This window comes from Myxocyprinus asiaticus, chromosome 9 (assembly GCF_019703515.2).
Source record: "Myxocyprinus asiaticus isolate MX2 ecotype Aquarium Trade chromosome 9, UBuf_Myxa_2, whole genome shotgun sequence".
Classification (NCBI taxonomy): domain Eukaryota; kingdom Metazoa; phylum Chordata; class Actinopteri; order Cypriniformes; family Catostomidae; genus Myxocyprinus; species Myxocyprinus asiaticus.
In genome coordinates, this window is record NC_059352.1 from 7,970,627 (window position 1) to 7,989,051 (window position 18,425).

At 39.4% G+C, this 18,425-nt stretch overlaps 2 protein-coding genes across 3 annotated transcripts; one reads left to right on the forward strand and one right to left on the reverse strand.

The window, feature by feature from the left end:
* Nucleotides 1-6,253: 6,253 nt before the first annotated feature.
* Nucleotides 6,254-7,085, forward strand: LOC127445975 (ATP synthase subunit epsilon, mitochondrial-like). Its single transcript, XM_051706522.1, has 3 exons — nt 6,254-6,393; nt 6,626-6,750; nt 6,925-7,085. Exons 1-2 carry the CDS (start codon nt 6,362-6,364, stop codon nt 6,747-6,749), a joined length of 156 nt encoding a protein of 51 aa, XP_051562482.1. The 5' UTR covers nt 6,254-6,361; the 3' UTR covers nt 6,750; nt 6,925-7,085.
* Nucleotides 7,086-7,590: 505 nt separating this feature from the next.
* Nucleotides 7,591-18,425, reverse strand: LOC127445948 (tubulin beta chain-like). 2 transcript variants are annotated; one of them, XM_051706476.1, is made up of 4 exons: nt 18,277-18,425; nt 12,450-12,558; nt 11,420-11,530; nt 7,591-10,592 (listed from the first exon to the last, which is right to left on the reverse strand). In XM_051706476.1, the coding sequence occupies exons 1-4, from the start codon at nt 18,331-18,333 to the stop codon at nt 9,424-9,426; spliced, it is 1,446 nt and encodes a 481-aa protein (XP_051562436.1). In that variant the 5' UTR covers nt 18,334-18,425; the 3' UTR covers nt 7,591-9,423. The 2 variants fall into 2 exon arrangements, with proteins under 2 accessions (XP_051562436.1, XP_051562437.1); XM_051706477.1 differs by having other exon boundaries at nt 18,266-18,286.

Genomic DNA, 18,425 nt, shown 5'->3' on the forward strand with positions numbered 1-18,425 from the left:
TAATAAATTAATTAATATATAAATTAATTTTATATATATATATATATATATTAAACATATATTAATATTGGTTATATAAAATGTCTTACACAAAGGAATCCCAAAAAATAATTAAAATATTAAATATGGGTTTTATTACATTTCCTATGCAAAATAATTGCCAAAAACTAAATAAAATAAAAAATATATGAAACAATATGAATATGGTTTATAAGAAATTTCCTACGCAAAAGAATCACCAAAAAATAAATACAAATAAAAAATATTTGAAAAAAATACTTATATTTGGGTTATGAGATGCCCTACTCATTTTTATTTGTACAGCGTTTTTCCCAATACACATCTTTTCTGAGCAGCTTTACAGAAAAGTATGCTGCAATGCCTGTAATGTCTTAAATATTTCATCGTTGAGCAATTTCATAGAAAAACGTAATTTAAAATCATGCCTTAAAATTATTTGGCTTTAGGCAGAACCCTTCTACTAATAGAGCCTACAGGCTGAGCATAACAGGGTGGTTCCATATACAGGTGCATCTCAATAAATTAGAATGTCGTGGAAAAGTTCATTTATTTCAGTAATTCAATTCAAATTGTGAAACTCGTGTATTAAATAAATTCAATGCACACAGACTGAGGTAGTTTAAGTCTTTGGTTCTTTTAATTGTGATGATTTTGGCTCACATTTAACAAAAACCCACCAATTCACTATCTCAAAAAATTAGAATATGGTGACATGCCAATCAGCTAATCAACTCAAAACACCTGCAAAGGTTTCCTGAGCCTTCAAAATGGTCTCTCAGTTTGGTTCACTAGGCTACACAATCATGGGGAAGACTGCTGATCTGACAGTTGTCCAGAAGACAATCATTGACACCCTTCACAAGGAGGGTAAGCCACAAACATTCATTGCCAAAGAAGCTGGCTGTTCACAGAGTGCTGTATCCAAGCATGTTACCAGAAAGTTGAATGGAAGGAAAAAGTGTGGAAGAAAAAGATGCACAACCAACCGAGAGAACCGCAGCCTTATGATTGTCAAGCAAAATCGATTCAAGAATTTGGGTGAACTTCACAAGGAATGGACTAAGGCTGGGGTCAAGGCATCAAGAGCCATCACACACAGACGTGTCAAGGAATTTGGCTACAGTTGTCGTATTCCTCTTCTTAAGCCACTCCTGAACCACAGACAACGTCAGAGGTGTCTTACCTGAGCTAAGGAGAAGAAGAACTGGACTGTTGCCCAGTGGTCCAAAGTCCTCTTTTCAGATGAGAGCAAGTTTTGTATTTCATTTGGAAACCAAGGTCCTAGAGTCTGGAGGAAGGGTGGAGAAGCTCATAGCCCAAGCTGCTTGAAGTCCAGTGTTAAGTTTCCACAGTCTGTGATGATCTGGGGTGCAATGTCATCTGCTGGTGTTGGTCCATTGTGTTTTTTGAAAACCAAAGTCACTGCACCCGTTTACCAAGAAATTTTGGAGCACTTCATGCTTCCTTCTGCTGACCAGCTTTTTAAAGATGCTGATTTCATTTTCCAGCAGGATTTGGCACCTGCCCACATTGCCAAAAGCACCAAAAGTTGGTTAAATGACCATGGTGTTGGTGTGCTTGACTGGCCAGCAAACTCACCAGACCTGAACCCCATAGAGAATCTATGGGGTATTGTCAAGAGGAAAATGAGAAACAAGAGACCAAAAAATGCAGATGAGCTGAAGGCCACTGTCAAAGAAACCTGGGCTTCCATACCACCTCAGCAGTGCCACAAACTGATCACCTCCATGCCACGCCGAATTGAGGCAGTAATTAAAGCAAAAGGAGCCCCTACCAAGTATTGAGTACATATACAGTAAAAGAACATATTTTCCAGAAGGCCAACAATTCACTAAAAATGTTTTTTTTATTGGTCTTATGATGTTTTCTAATTTTTTGAGATAGTGAATTGGTGGGTTTTTGTTAAATGTGAGCCAAAATCATCACAATTAAAAGAACCAAAGACTTAAACTACTTCAGTCTGTGTGCATTGAATTTATTTAATACACGAGTTTCACAATTTGAGTTGAATTACTGAAATAAATGAACTTTTCCACGACATTCTAATTTATTGAGATGCACCTGTACATTCTATGTGCGGTACACTGGCGAGGAGACAAGTGGCCGTTTTTTCAATGGATGTCTATGTAGGAGATGCTTCAATGTGCTGAATAAACTGCTTTTGTGAGGAAACAGCTCATCGTTTAGTAAATTGACCACTGTCAGATAATCTTAAACATGATTTACACAAAATAATCCTTTTGAAATTAACTTATGTTTGGAGTTTACAATGATAAAATTGCTGTTTTATAAGAGAAGGACTATTTTTTGTGACAGGGAGGTTGGAGTTTACGGCTCTCCCCTTTTATTTGTAAGGTATCCGCAAACAGTGATTTACTGTCGTAACACGCTAATTGAACGGTCGTGTCTAGAAGGAATCCCTCTGTAAGAATCCGCTATTGTCAGTTTTTCTGGTAGACTATAACGCCTATGTTGTTTTGTCTTTGATGGGCATAAAAAAACAAAAGAAAATTTGAAAAGTCAAAAAATGCTTTCAATCTTTAACCTTGTATAGATGTTTTTTTTTTTTCCCCCCTCTGGCTTTTGTTTTTTTATTTTATTATTAAATTATTTTAATATGAATAAATTATTATATATTTATGATGTCTTCCTTTTTTTTTTCTTTTTTTTTCTTGTTGTTCTGTACTTGTTGACACAATTTAATGTAAGACGTTTGGCATGAATAAAAAATAAATAAATAAATAAAAAGACAGCAACACATACACAAAAAAATAAAAAATAAAAATAAAAGAAGGAATCCCTCTTTCGTCAATCTCGCGAGAGTCGACAGATTATAGCCTACATATTATGCACGGCATTTGAAGTCGCACAGCAACGATGAGCGCTAGTAAAATATTATTTTAAATTGTCATTTTTGATGATCAATTCAAGCTCTAAAATAAATATTTAACATAATAAATTTGATAACTTCATCTCTATGTGTGCTACTATCAATTATGAGATATTGTAAGTCAGTAGGAGTCTGACTGAGTGGACAAGTGATAACTAATTTGCTCTGTGCATAAAACGCTTAGGGTTCTAATCCACCCATATGCAACTTTATATTTTAATTAACAAAGACTGCATCTGCACCTCAGTGGATGTATATCTTGAGTTGGGACACATTTGTTTGTATTTTTCTATGGGATTCGACTTTCGATTCGACTCGGAACTCGCAGCAACAAGGAGCGCTCGCACCCATTCTCGATTCCTGAAGTACATCACTGCGGCACATATGTTGCTATATTCTTAATACTGTATAATGAATGCTTATGTTGTTTAAAATTAAAAGCAGTTCGTTATTTTGCTAGCCATCTTGAACTGATCTTTAACTTTATATGTCATTCTTTTGATAAACATGGTTAACTGATGAGCGTAGTTACACATACTTACACATACATAACAGACTGCGCATGTGCGAGAAGTTGACGAAAGAGGGATCCCTTCTATCCACAATTTTCTCAGCGAGTCCACTGTATTTTGCAAAGTGGGTGGAATTTCCGGTTGGCTAGCGGAAGTGTGATTGGTTGGCATTTTGTGTGCAGCCGGTGTTACAATATATTCAGTTCCTGACAATTAATTAAATGTACAATCAAATGTCAGGACAATTAATGAATGTTCATGTATGCTCTGCCCACTGGAACACAATTTCTCAGGAACTGAATATATTGTAACACAGCTTGCTTGCATGTTATGCGGTTAGATTCTAGCTTTTTAAATGTTGTAAAATGTCTCAAAAATTTCCCGGACAATGTGTGAAGTTAACGGTTATCCTAATGATCAAGTGTTACTTAAGTTTTGTCTAAAATGAACAATGTTATGATCAGAAACCACTCTCAAAGCACAGCGCTCCAGTCGCTGCTTCTTCCATCGGCTGCCTGCAGAAGGATTGACTTAGGAATATCTGTTTGAAAAAGCTTTGGAATAATTTGTTTGTGTGCTCTTTTCACTTTATTGGCAAGAAGTCAACAGCGGGGATTACTTATATTATCCACCGTCACGGTCCGGCTACGATAGACGTCCAGAAACGGAGCACTATGAATTAAATAAACGATAGCGTTATTGTGCCAACAAGTGTGTGTACATGTGCTGAAAGTTCATTAGACATTTTGAGAGTTTGTTCATTTCTATTTAGCATCTTTTTTTGTGAATGCTTCACATGTTTTAAAATGGCATTATTACTGAGTATAAAAAGAAACAGTGTTTTCCTGAACTGTCTGTGCGCAGTGATGATGTTTTAACTGTTTTCATGCTGTGATGCTAAATGGATAAATTTTGTAGTGAAAGGCCATAATTATTAGATGAGATATGTACAGTAGTGAGATGTTTTATCACGTTTTAAATGAATTTTATTATGATTTCCTCTTTCCTGCATTTTTCATGCCTGCAATTTACTTTCTTTTTAGTGTCTTTGCAGAATGTGCTTGTCTTCCCTTAAGGGGAAAAGGTGATTCGGAAAACACTGTGGACATTAATTCAGTATCAATTAAATTTATTTGTACAGCTAGTGCTTTGAATAGTACATACTGTTTTATAGTTGCTTTACAGAGAACTTTGTGTACAATGTTCAATTATAAAGCTAGATTGAGCTTACTACACATTCATCTCCCACCAAATAATTGTATTTTATCCGAAAAATGGCAGCATGACAGTCTCATCGCCTGAGTCCTGTAATACACGAGCATCTTGCTGTATGGACCTCTCCTGTATCTGCAGTATGTACATAATCTCGGTACAACAAACTCTTCAGATTCTATACTCAATATATGCTTTAAAATAAACATAATTATCTACAGTTCTCAAAACATGTCCAACTTTACAGTTGTGAATGAATGAATGAATGTTACATTTATATAGCGCTTTTTTAACACTACACTCAAAGCCTTTGCACAGTGAACAGGGGACTCTCCTCAACCACCACCAGTGTGCAGCATCCACCTGGATGATGCGATGGCAGCCATAGTGCGCCAGTACTGCTCACCACACACCAGCTACTGGTGGAGAGGAGAGAGTGTAGTGATAGAGCCAATTAATGAATGGGGATTATTAGGAAGCCATGATTGATAAGGGCCAATGGAGGGAATTTGGCCAGGTCACCAGGGTTACACCCATACTCTTTTCGAGAAGTGTCCTGGGATTTTTAATGACCACAGAGAGTCAGAACCTCGGTTTAACGTCTCATCTGAAGGATGGGTTGTGAAGGCGCTAATAGGCTACATAGCTTTTCAGGTTAGTCTGCTCAGGTTCTTCAATTGATGGATAAAGACTCAACAAAATAACTAAAATGCTTCTATTTGCGATATTTGTCCATCATCCTGAAATCCATAATCATTAACAGATAGTTGAGGAAGAACAATATCTCCTCGCTATAATTCTGTGATCATTTGTTCTCAAGTTTTTGTCATTTTTAATGCTGCGTTAGTACATAACATAACGATTGTTTACGCTTAACCGGAAGTTCCGCCCATATCGCCCGCAAAGCGTCATGGAACTCAGGAATATTGTGGATACACAACCCTAGTTGACCGTTAAGCCAGAGACTATTTAGCAAAAACGGACCACTCCTATTTAAATCAATGGGGAAAAACTGGAACGCCCAACCAAGAAGCTCTCGCACCCAACGGTCAACAGATGTAGAAAGTAAGTCCCGCCTTACAGGTAAACGAGCCAATCCTCTTTTAGATACAGACATCGCCTGTCAATCATCTCGATAATGCGCATGCGCATGAGGTATACAAGCAGGGAAAATTGCATATTTTAGCATAATATGAGGTCAAGAAGCACAATTTATTATTCCAATATTATCAGATTGTATTGCTGATTTGAAACATGTTCTTTGATCGTAACCTTGACCGACCGTTTTTGAGATTTCAGTGTCCCCCCATTCAAGTAGATAGGAGCTGCGCTGTCATGACTGGAAATAGCCACTCGAAAGCGTTCCAAAGATGGCCGATAGTGGACTGACTTGCTAGAAGGACTTTGGTTAAAATAAAATACAAATAAAAAACATTATCTATTCTCTTAAATACAAAATAATGCATGTAGAATCAGACGATTAAAATAGTGTGTTCAAAATATACTATTAATGATTTTTTTATTTAACCATTAAGTCTGATTGTTACCTTTCATGCGGTCGTTAAATGATTGACATGTCTTCCAGCCTATGAAACGGTAATGTTGTCTGTGACGGGTCTTCCGGTTAAATACAGGCCTGGTCCTCGTCCTTGATCGGTGTTTGCTGTTGCACTCGACAGACCGGAGGCACACATTTGTTCAGAAAATGGTTGCTTACTGGAGACAAGCAGGGCTGAGGTACCAAATGACAATTAACATTAGAAAATATGGAAAGTTTTTGCCGTTTCTATTTAACCGTTAGCACGCAATGTTTTCTGTAAAGCTGTAACACTGCGTTATTGCTTTGGCCTTGTTTTAGACTGCTATGCTGGGCAATGCTTACATGCGTTTTAGTAAAGTGACATGTTGACTTCGAATCACAATGGACGTTTGCACACAAGCAATGTTTTTTGCATTTGTTTCTTTTCAGTTACATCAGGTACTCTGCTATCTGCGCCAGGGTCGTGCGCGCAGCACTGAAGCCACAGTTCAAAGTGGAGGCGATTAAAAACGCCGAATCCAACGTGAAGGTCACTAAAATGAAGACTGCATAATGTGAGTTTATTATGCCTTTTAAGATTTTAAATGGTTCATATCTGAACTGTACTGTTTAGAAACAGGTATAGCTATTTACTGAGAACTTAGACTTGGATATTGCTTTTTATACTGATATTTTGCAATATTCTATATTGTTAAAATGGATCAATTGTCTGTTCTGCTTTTTTGTAGGAGCTGTCATTTAAACCCTGTGATCCCCATTCCTCAACAGATTCTCCTACTACAGATTTAATCATTTGTGACTGCAATAATATCTGCAATTCTGACGACCTGATTGAATGAAAATAGATATGTTCTTTTTGTAATAAATTATGAAGAGCCTCAAACTAAAACAGCCTCTCTTTTGTGTGTGTGTGTGTGTTTTTGGTGCACAGAGCTCCCTGTGTAGCTAGTGAGGAACATGCACTGGCCAAACTGTTTGTATGGTTATAAACTAAAAACCTGAGCTCTTATGTTGTGTGATCATACTTGCTTTGTTAATAGCAAGTCTGGGTTCTCATTTTAGATAAAGTCTGCTTTCAAAGCAGCATCAAATCACTTTTACTGGCTTGCAGTCTGTAAGTTATAAGAGGTGATAATGTGCTGTTTTGTTCTTGGAATAAAGTGTGTACACTGTCTTGTTTATCAACATATACAAGACAGTTAATATAATCATTATCTGTCAGGCCATACTAGGAGAGTGGTATATGTCAACTATTTAATATGAGAAAATCGGCAGTGTAGTTTTGCATTGGTGATTCCATTCAGAATAGAGTTAGGAAATTTGATAATTTATGTAACATGTATGCGTTAGTTTGAAAAGATTTCAAGTGTGAGTCGGTAATTAGAGAAGTAATGTGTATTCATTAGTTTTATTCAGATATGTACAGTGTTCCACCATTGAGTGATTACGAAAACATTTGAGACTGGAAGCAAAATTAAGTGCTTTATATAAATGTGACTAAGCAGAAAATGTGAACAATATTAGAAAATGCAAAAAAACAAACATATAATTCTGGTAGAGGAAGTACTTGATTTTAAATGTACCTAACTTAATTCAAAACACTTTTGGATAAAGCAAAGCTTTGATGCCTTACATTTTTCAAGTGTTCAGCTGAAGATTTAGTTTCACTAGAGAGCCCTTTAGATGTTTTTCCTTACATTTTGAAAGGCAACAAGAAATCAGATGTAAGATATTGAGGAATAATCTTTAATTACACTAATTTCCTCAGGGAATGTAAGCACAAATAAAGTAATCAGAACCAGAAATACTCAAATACAAAGCATATACATAAAATGTAAAGTACTGAAATGGCAGTATTTTTTAGTACCTTTTACTCATTATGTTGTCTAAATGATTGATATTTTAAGGAATAAATCCCCCAAAAATAAAAATTCTCTCATCATTTACTCACCCTTATGTCATCCCAGATGTGTATGGCTTTCTTTCTTCTGCAGAACATAAATTAAGATCTTTAGAAGAATATCTCAGCACTGTAGGTCCATAGTATGCAAGTGAATGGTGAACACAATTTTGAAGCTCCAAAAACCACAAAAATAATCCATCAGACTCCAGTGTTTTAATTAATGTCTTCTGAATCTATCCAATTGGTTTTGGGTGAGAGCATACCAAAATATAACTGCTTTATCAATATAAATCTTGACATCAGCAGTCTCCTTGGCGATCATGATTTCAAGCTCGATTACACTTCCTAGCCATCTAGCACTGGAAGTGTAATCGAGCTTGACATCATGATCGTGCCAAGAGACTGCAATGGCAAGACGTACAGTGAAAGAGGAGTTACATTTTGGTCTGTTCTCACCCAAAACCAACTGGATCGATTCAGAAGACATTGATTAAACCACTGGAGTCTGATGGATTACCTTTATCTTTTAAGGTTCCTGTAGCTTAACTGGTAGAGCATGGGCTTGAATCCCAGGAAACACACAAACTGATAAAATGTATGCACTGAATGCACCGCAAGTCACTTTGGATAAAAGTGTTTGCTAAATGCATACATGTAAATGTTTATGATGCCTTTGTGTGCTTTTTGGAGCTTTAAAATTTTCTTCACCATTCACTTGCATTGCATGGACCTACAGAGCTGAGATATTCACTAAAGGTCTTTGTTTCTGTTCTGCAGAAGAAGGAAAGTCAAACACATCTGGTATGGCATGAGGGTGAGTAAATGATGAGAGAATTTAAATTTTTGGGTGAACTATTCCTTTATGTTAGAAAATTGCTAGTATAAAATATATAATTTATGTCTTCAATGAAGGATAAGAAAAAAACAGAAAATACAACAAAACATTAAACTCAGCCTGAAGCCATATAGTACTGTTATGCTACACACAGGGGAAATAAATCTTATGTACTATATCCATTTCTTTACAATCTTTTTCAAAATGTTTCTTTAGTTTTGCATTATTACAGAACAAACAGAAATAGCTATGTTTTTGTCTCCAGAGATTTTGTAATGTACTTTGTTATCTGCAAAACATAAGTTGTAAGATATTGTAAAGCTTTGGAGAATGTTTATATACATCTGCATGAAAATATTTTTGGTAAAAATTCTATATTCTTTTTCCTGTGTTTTATTAATGCAATTTAACATTTGTTCACCTGGACATAAGAAATATTTCACAGTTTGCATTAAAAAGTGTTCCCACTCAAACAATCAGATCCAGTTTTCAATCGCGTCCAGCCGTATTCACCAAAGCCTGCTCCTCTTCATTGACAGACGTTTCAGTGACCACCTCAGTCTTTATCTCCACTCTGGTGCTCCTTGCTGTCGATGACAGACCCTCTTCTTCTGTCACTTCATCTTCTCCTTCCCAATCCAGATCAGCTGTGGCGTCCTGATATTGCTGGTACTCTGAAACCAGATCATTCATGTTGCTCTCGGCCTCTGTGAACTCCAGTTCATCCATGCCCTCCCCTGTGTACCAGTGCAGGAAGGCCTTGCGTCTGAACATCAGTGTGAACTGCTCGCCTATGCGCTTAAATATCTCCTGGATTGCGGTGTTGTTTCCAATAAAAGTAGAGGACATTTTAAGGCCACATGGTGGAATATCGCAAACGGCAACTTTGACGTTGTGAGGGATCCAGTCCACGAAGTAGTTGCTATTTTTCTGCTGAATTGCAAGCATTTGCTCATCAATCTCTTTGGTGGACATGCGACCACGGAAAATGCCGGCCACAGTCAGGTAGCGCCCTCGACGCGGGTCACATGCAGTCATCATGTTACGGGCATCGAACATCTGCTGGGTGAGCTCGGGCACTGTAAGGGCACGGTATTGCAGGCTGCCACGTGCCGTTAGAGGAGCAAAACCTGTCATAAAGAAATGGAGACGCGGGAAGGGCACCATATTGACGGCCAGCTTGCGAAGGTCGGCATTCAGTTGACCTGGGAAACGTAGGGAGGTCGTGACCCCACTCATGGTTAGGGATACAAGGTGGTTGAGATCTCCATAGGTTGGTGTTGTGAGCTTTAGCGTACGGAAGCAGATGTCGTACAGCGCTTCGTTATCGATACAAAATGTCTCATCTGTATTCTCAATTAGTTGGTGAATTGATAGTGTTGCATTGTATGGCTCCACCACTGTATCTGAGACCTTTGGTGAGGGCATTATGCTAAAACTATTCATGATGCGGTCGGGGTACTCCTCTCGGATCTTGTTGATGATGAGAGTACCCATTCCGGAACCGGTGCCACCACCCAGTGAATGGACAAACTGAAAGCCCTGCATGCAGTCGCAGCTCTCAGCTTCGTTACGGACGCGATCCACAACTTGCTCCACAAGTTCTGCACCTTCTGTATAATGACCTTTAGCCCAGTTATTGCCAGCTCCAGAATTCCCTATACATTAACAGAGAGGAAAACAGCATCAGAGATAACTTTATGGCTAATGAGTTTCATTTTGCCAAATAAAACATGTTCTTGGACCAGTATCCTTGTTGGTTCTGAATCAAAACTCCCATAAACCAACCAGATTTCAAGGTATAGTTTAGGTTAGGCCAGGCCTGGATCTAGAAGGGTTACATTAGGGGGACAATAGCAAATAATGGAGTAGCAGTAGCATATAACGGTGTTTTGTGGTTAGCGCCATGGCGATACAATTCAAACCTTTGCTTCCATTGTGCTTGGGGTATAGCACCCCAAGTAGGTATAGCTGCAGACCAGAGATCTCCAAATGGAGGCAGAATCTCCAAAATATGGTGGGGTTGCTCAAGAAGTGGCGTGGTTACTTCAAAAAGGGGGTTGTGCCAACTCAAAACTTTTTACTAAGTCCTTTTTTACCATCATTCTCCACTTCCACTTTCACATTCTTCTTTTGTTTTTGGCGATTCGCATTTTTGTGCATATCGCCACCTACTGGGCAGGGAGGAGAATTTATAATAAAAAAGGACTTAAATATTGATCTGTTTCTCACCCACACCTATCATATAATTTCTGGATTTAACATCTGAAGTCTAATGGATTACTTTTATGCTGCCTTTATGTGCTTATTGGAGTTTCAAAATGTTGGTACACGTTAACTTGCATTGTGAAGACCTAGTCATACGCAATTCATACACATCTGGGATGGCATGAGGGTGAGTAAATGATGACAATATTTTCATTTTTGGGTGAACTATTCCTTTAAGATTGTCCTGTAACAAAGTAAAATGTCAATGTTGGATCACCGTGTATAAAATTGTCTGGTCTGAAGAGTTGTCCTATGTGACTGCCCCTCACACTGTCCATAGTGCCTGGCTCAAGGTCCACTAACAGAGCTCTCGGAACATATTTCCCACCTGAGAGGTAAAGAAGCATTTCAATCACTGAAATCGGAATTGTAATAGAAATTCACTAAGTAACCAGACTCTGGAACTGCCTGACACACATCTCTCACCACAATGCATAAAATTCCCAATTTACAATAATACCAAAGATTCATGAATGTATAGTCAAAAATTAAACCCAATACTAGACTAAATATTATGTACAGTGGTCCCAAAATTTATTTGGACTCTTAAAATTTATTTATGTCATTGCATTAGATACTATAAGGACCTATAAACCAAGCTTCATTTATTTTAAAGACAGATGGCACAAACACACTTTTCAAGCAAAAAGTTTTACAAAGAGAAATGTGTTAAAGCTGAAGTGTGTAACTTTTCTGATGTTAAAAATACTTTCTCTTATCCCAGCTTATTATGCAGAGACAACTACAAGTAAGCCATTGGTAGGCTGATTTCCTCGAAAACTGTAAATACTTTGTCTCTGTAGCGCTATAAAAATTTCTCCATTTGTTTTGAGCAACCTGTCCAGCAACATTGGCTTCATCAATGGCATGAGTTTGGGGTGGGACCATCTTTTTGTTTGATCAATGGCAGCAGACTGGGAAAGTTTTAGAAAATCTGTTTTAAAATAATGTTTATTTTTGCCATTCTGATTGGAGATGCTAATGGTGCAGAAATTAAACACTTCAGCTTTAGGGTTTCAATTGTAAAACAATATACTGTATACAGTTCAAAATGAAGAACAAAGTACCTGAACACTTTTAGGTTGTAAAATTTGTCTATAGTTAATGTGATGAACTACACCTGTAGCTATTGTGCCTACATACATTCACAAAAAATTTGCCATTTTGAGCCTATATGGCAGTAAAAGAAAACTTGAATGTGACTGGATTATAATGTGTAAGGGGCTGTTGTCGTATATCAGAATTACCATGTGCTTCATTGAAGTAAACATTGACCCTCTCCAACTGAAGGTCCATGTCACCCTCATATGCTCCCACTCTGTTAATACCATGTTCATCACTGATTACCTCCCAGAACTGCAAACACACAGAAACACTTTAGTTTTCATTTTTTTAAATTGATCTCAATGAACATTAGTTACCATATTTTCCCCCCATTTAGACCTGAGGAAGTTCCTGTATTTTTCCACATTCTGACCCGGTGTAATGAATGTAGGAAGAAGTCAAGAGAGCAGGATCTAAGTGCAGCTTTGATTTAATAAGAAAACGAGTCCAGATACAAAACTTGGTGTAAAGAAGTGGACTCTCTGAAGGAAGCGGGAGCCGATCAAACATCCAACATAAGACACTTTTTTGTGAACACTTTTCAGTGTAACAACTACATTCAACAATGCTTTTCAGCAGCACGAACACATATTAATGAGGTGCTTTCAGCTCCACATAGACACGCACAGCTCCGTTGCATCTCTCTCTCTCCTGGAGTCTCTCTCGACTGCAGCTCTCATTGCGGTTTTATCCCCCGCCCGCCAACACTGCAATCACCAACAGCTTGGCGGGATAATTCGCTCCAGGTGTCCATCCCGGCCTCATTCTGCACAATCGTCGCTCAGCCCGCCCCCTTCTTCACATTATCCCATCACCTGACACAGGCCAGGCAGCTCTCTGGCCTGTGCCTTACTCCCCCCCGCCATTTCTGGAGAGGAGCCACTGCCCTTTCGGCCGACCCAGCGCTAGATGGTTTTCCCTGCCTCCATGAAACAGGAACAGCTCTAGGGGAAGGAGAGGGGGAGGGAGGAGCAAAAGAAGGAGAGAGTGAGAGAGAGAGAGAGAGAGAGAAAAAAAGAACTCGTCGGCTCCCGAACACGCCACCCACCTGTTCCTCAGCCAGCTAAAACACCTCCATCAGCGATACCAGGCGATGGTACTGGACTCGCTCAGCCGTCCCTTTCGGTAGCCTGCTGACGAGCCGCTTCAAAACCATCAGATTGTATATCCTCGGCATCTCGTTCTTGAGGGAGCAGCGAGGTCTCTAGGACAGCGTGGTCGTCCTTCAAAGTCCCGGGTTTCAGCACCAGTGTAAAGAAGTGGACTCTCTAAAGGAAGCGGGAGCCGATCAAACATCCAACATAAGACACTTTATTGTCAGCACTTTTCAGTGTAACAGACATTCAACACCACTGCTTTTCAGCAGCACGAACACACATTAACAAGGTGCTTTTCAGCTCCACACACATTAACGTGGTGCTTTTCAGCTCCACATAGACACACGGACAAGCTTCGTACATCTCTCTCCCGTCTGCCGCCGTCCCTTCTCCTTAAATACTCCCGCCTCTCATCGCTGGAATGCGAGGCCGGTGTGGCGCGGAGGTGGAAGTCATTCGCCTCTTATCTTCCCGGCCTCGCTCTGCCCAGACACTGCTTGGCTCCACCCTGCTCACCACACTTGGAAAACACAGGAACAAAACAAAACTAAAATTCGGGAATGGAACAAACATTACATCCATGGGGATAACAGGAAACAACAACTGACAAAGACACAAGCAAACACAAGGACATTAAATACATTGGGGCAAACAAGGTAAACGAGAAACAGCTGGGAACAATCGGCAGGCAAGGCGGCCAAGGCGGAGTGGACGGGAATCCGAAGACCGACGTGATCCAGGAGACCAAAGAGGCTAGAGCAGATCAGGCGGATGGCCTGGAGACCAAGGAGATGACCACAGGGCAGGGACTGGGACAGGAGGCCTGGTAGGCGGCCACATGGCAGGGACTGGGTCAGGAGGCCTGGGAGGTGGACACAGGGCAAGGACTGGGTCAGGAGGCATGGGAGGCGGCCACAGGGCCAAGTCTGGGTCAGGCGGCAGAGCTGCTGGAGGAGGAGTCTCTGGGAGAGCGGACGGAACAGTTGGAGGAGGAGTCTCTGGGAGAGCGGGTGGAGTCGTGGAAGACTCTGAGGGTGGAGTCGCCGTAGTCCAGAGTGCTGGCAGCGACTGGGAAACGACCTCTGTGGTTGTGAGCACGGGCAGTGACAGGGGAACGACCTCTGTGATCATGGGCACTGGCAGTGATAGGGGAACGACTTCTGTGGTCGTGAGCACTGGCAGTGAATGGAGTAGGAGCCCTTCTTATCTTCTGCTTCCGGACAGCCGTGAGCACAGCTGTGAGAGACTCGGAAGGCAGGGCCGTGGGAGGCTCGAAGGGCGGAGCCATGGTGTAATCCCCCCCCCCCCCCCACTAGGGCTGAAGCGCTAACTCTGGGACGGACAAGGCTGGCAACGCTGGCTCTGGGACGGACGAGGCTGGCAACGCTGGCTCTGGGACGGACAAGGCTAGCAACGCTGGCTCTGGGACGGACGAGGCTTGCAATGCTGGCTCTGGGATGGACGAGGCTTGCAACGCTGGCTCTGGGACGGACGAGGCTTGCAACACTGGCTCTGGGATGGACGAGGTTTCAAGAATAGGCTCGTTGGCCGTGGCAGGCGTGAGCATTGGCTCGTTGGCCGTGGTAGGTGTGGGCATTGGCTCGTTACAAAACTTGGAAAACACAGGAACAAAACAAAACAAAAACTTAGGAACTGAACAAATATTACATCCATGGGGATAACAGGAAACAACAACTGACACAAACAAACACAAGGACATTAAATACATTGGGGCAAACAAGGTAAACGAGAAACAGCTAGGAACAATCAGGGCAGGAACCAGGAACAGAGACACAAGTAGGTGAACAAAACTTAAAACTAAAGTAAAGTAAAAAAATAAAATACAGTAAAAAAAAAAAAAAAGTTAATCGGTCAGTTTTAACCGGAACTCAATATAAGGGTTAGCAGAGCACAATGAAAATGAACATTTAAAATCTTATTATGATGAATTGGGAATGTGCAAATTGGCTGATATTCCAATAATATAATATATATATATATATATATAGGTGCATCTCAATAAATTAGAATGTTGTGGAAAAGTTCATTTATTTCAGTAATTCAACTCAAATTGTGAAACTCGTGTGTTAAATAAATTCAATGCACACAGACTGAAGTAGTTTAAGTCTTTGGTTCTTTTAATTGTGATGATTTTGGCTCACATTTAACAAAAACCCACCAATTCACTATCTCAAAAAATTAGAATACATCATAAGACCAATAAAAAAAACATTTTTAGTGAATTGTTGGCCTTCTGGAAAGTATGTTCATTTACTGTATATGTACTCAATACTTGGTAGGGGCTCCTTTTGCTTTAATTACTGCCTCAATTCGGCGTGGCATGGAGGTGATCAGTTTGTGGCAATGCTGAGGTGGTACGGATGCCCAGGTTTCTTTGACAGTGGCCTTCAGCTCATCTGCATTTTTTGGTCTCTTGTTTCTCATTTTCCTCTTGACAATACCCCATAGATTCTCCATGGGTTTCAGGTCTGGTGAGTTTGCTGGCCAGTCAAGCCATGGCCAACACCATGGTCATTTAACCAACTTTTGGTGCTTTTGGCAGTGTGGGCAGGTGCCAAATCCTGCTGGAAAATGAAATCAGCATCTTTAAAAAGCTGGTCAGTAGAAGGAAGCATGAAGTGCTCCAAAATGTCTTGGTAAACGGGTGCAGTGACTTTGGTTTTCAAAAAACACAATGGACCTACACCAGCAGATGACATTGCACCCCAAATCATCACAGACTGTGGAAACTTAACACTGGACTTCAAGCAACTTGGGCTATGAGCTTCTCCACCCTTCCTCCAGACTCTAGGACCTTGGTTTCCAAATGAAATACAAAACTTGCTCTCATCTGAAAAGAGGACTTTGGAACACTGGGCAACAGTCCAGTTCTTCTTCTCCTTAGCCCAGGTAAGACGCCTCTGACGTTGTCTGTGGTTCAGGAGTGGCTTAACAAGAGGAATACGACAACTGTAGCCAAATTCCTTGACACGTCTGTGTGTGGTGGCTCTTGATGCCTTGACCCCAGCCTCAGTCCATTCCTTGTGAAGTTCACCCAAATTCTTGAATCGATTTTGCTTGACAATCCTCATAAGGCTGCGGTTCTCTCGGTTGGTTGTGCATCTTTTTCTTCCACACTTTTTCCTTCCACTCAACTTTCTGTTAACATGCTTGGATACAGCACTCTGTGAACAGCCAGCTTCTTTGGCAATGAATGTTTGTGGCTTACCCTCCTTGTGAAGGGTGTCAATGATTGTCTTCTGGACAACTGTCAGATCAGCAGTCTTCCCCATGATTGTGTAGCCTAGTGAACCAAACTGAGAGACCATTTTGAAGGCTCAGGAAACCTTTGCAGGTGTTTTGAGTTGATTAGCTGATTGGCATGTCACCATATTCTAATTTTTTGAGATAGTGAATTGGTGGGTTTTTGTTAAATGTGAGCCAAAATCATCACAATTAAAAGAACCAAAGACTTAAACTACTTCAGTCTGTGTGCATTGAATTTATTTAATACACGAGTTTCACAATTTGAGTTGAATTACTGAAATAAATGAACTTTTCCACGATATTCTAATTTATTGAGATGCACCTATATATATATATATAAGTTAGTCAAATATATATAATAAATAATGTGACATGTTAAGTTCAATATTCAACATTATCTGTCAATTATAAATGTTCTTAAAACGTTAGCATGAAAAAGTTATTCATACATCATTAATCGAACGTTCTTTAAACTTAAAAAACATGTTTGGTTTTTTTTTATTCCAAAATTTTCAAACATTGGTAATACTATTTTTCAGTGTCCTTGTTATACATATTACATGTATTGACTATAGTTATAACAGTAAATTATGCATAAATACAAGCAACTAACCCTAAACCAAACCCTAAACCTATAGTAGGCTACCTGTGTTGTTAATTAATATTACTCAGTACTTACTTGTGCAGTTACACAGTAAAAAGGACACTGTAAAATACGGTAAAATGTAACCCAAACATTTTCCAAAACGTTCCTTTAACCATCAAAAAACTATTAGACGTTTAAAAAACTGGACATTTTGAACATTTCCAGAACTTTAAAATAATATTTTCAAAACCTTATGGGAACATTAGGAAAACGTTTTTTGAACACAAAATTGTTAGCTGGTTTGTTCTTCCAAATAGCATTCCATTTTTACCACTATTGTCCTGCATTTATCTCTCTGAAATATAAAGAGCGCTGAGCTCATGTCCAAGATAAAGAAGGCCCACCCAGCCACCCTCCGCCGTTCCTCTTATCTTACAGTAGAGTAGGGGAACACCCTATGAACGCACATATCATCATTTCAAAGGCTTATTCAGTTTAAAAACAAAGTTGATTTAATTAGCATTAAAGTAGCAAAAAAGTTTTTTTTGTTTGTTTTGTTTTTGTTTACTGTTAACAAAAAACTTGCATTACACTATTTAGCATTGTGTTGCTGAATGATGTTAAAAAATACAATACATTATAAAACATTTAATATAAAGACAATACTTAGCAAATTTAATGTAAATAAAAAATAAATGTATAACATAATCTACGGGCTTTTAACATTTACAGACCCAGGGACCCCCAATCCAGACTCTCTGCTAACATAGGGGCCCACAATATACATATATAAAAAGCTAGATTTTCTTTGTAAAACTTACATAATAACTTTTGTTTAAAAAAAAAAAAAAACCTGGGGTTTGATTTAAAAATTAAATAAATAAACTGAAATAACCCCACAATAATAATAAAAAAGACTTCTGTTCTGCATCCAGATTCCATTGCTTGCACCAAGCTGAGTTTAAGACAGCAATAACATTCAAGATAAAAATAAATATTCTAAGCATACTCATCTCACACCTTTGAGCCGATCTGATTTCCACACTGTCCGATCTGTAGATGAACAATCTCACGCATGATGACGAAGTTAGGATGTAGAAAGAGCAGGAATAACCTTAAACGTGCATATGAAGTACCTAGAATGGGTGTGGTATCAATGCTGACATCAT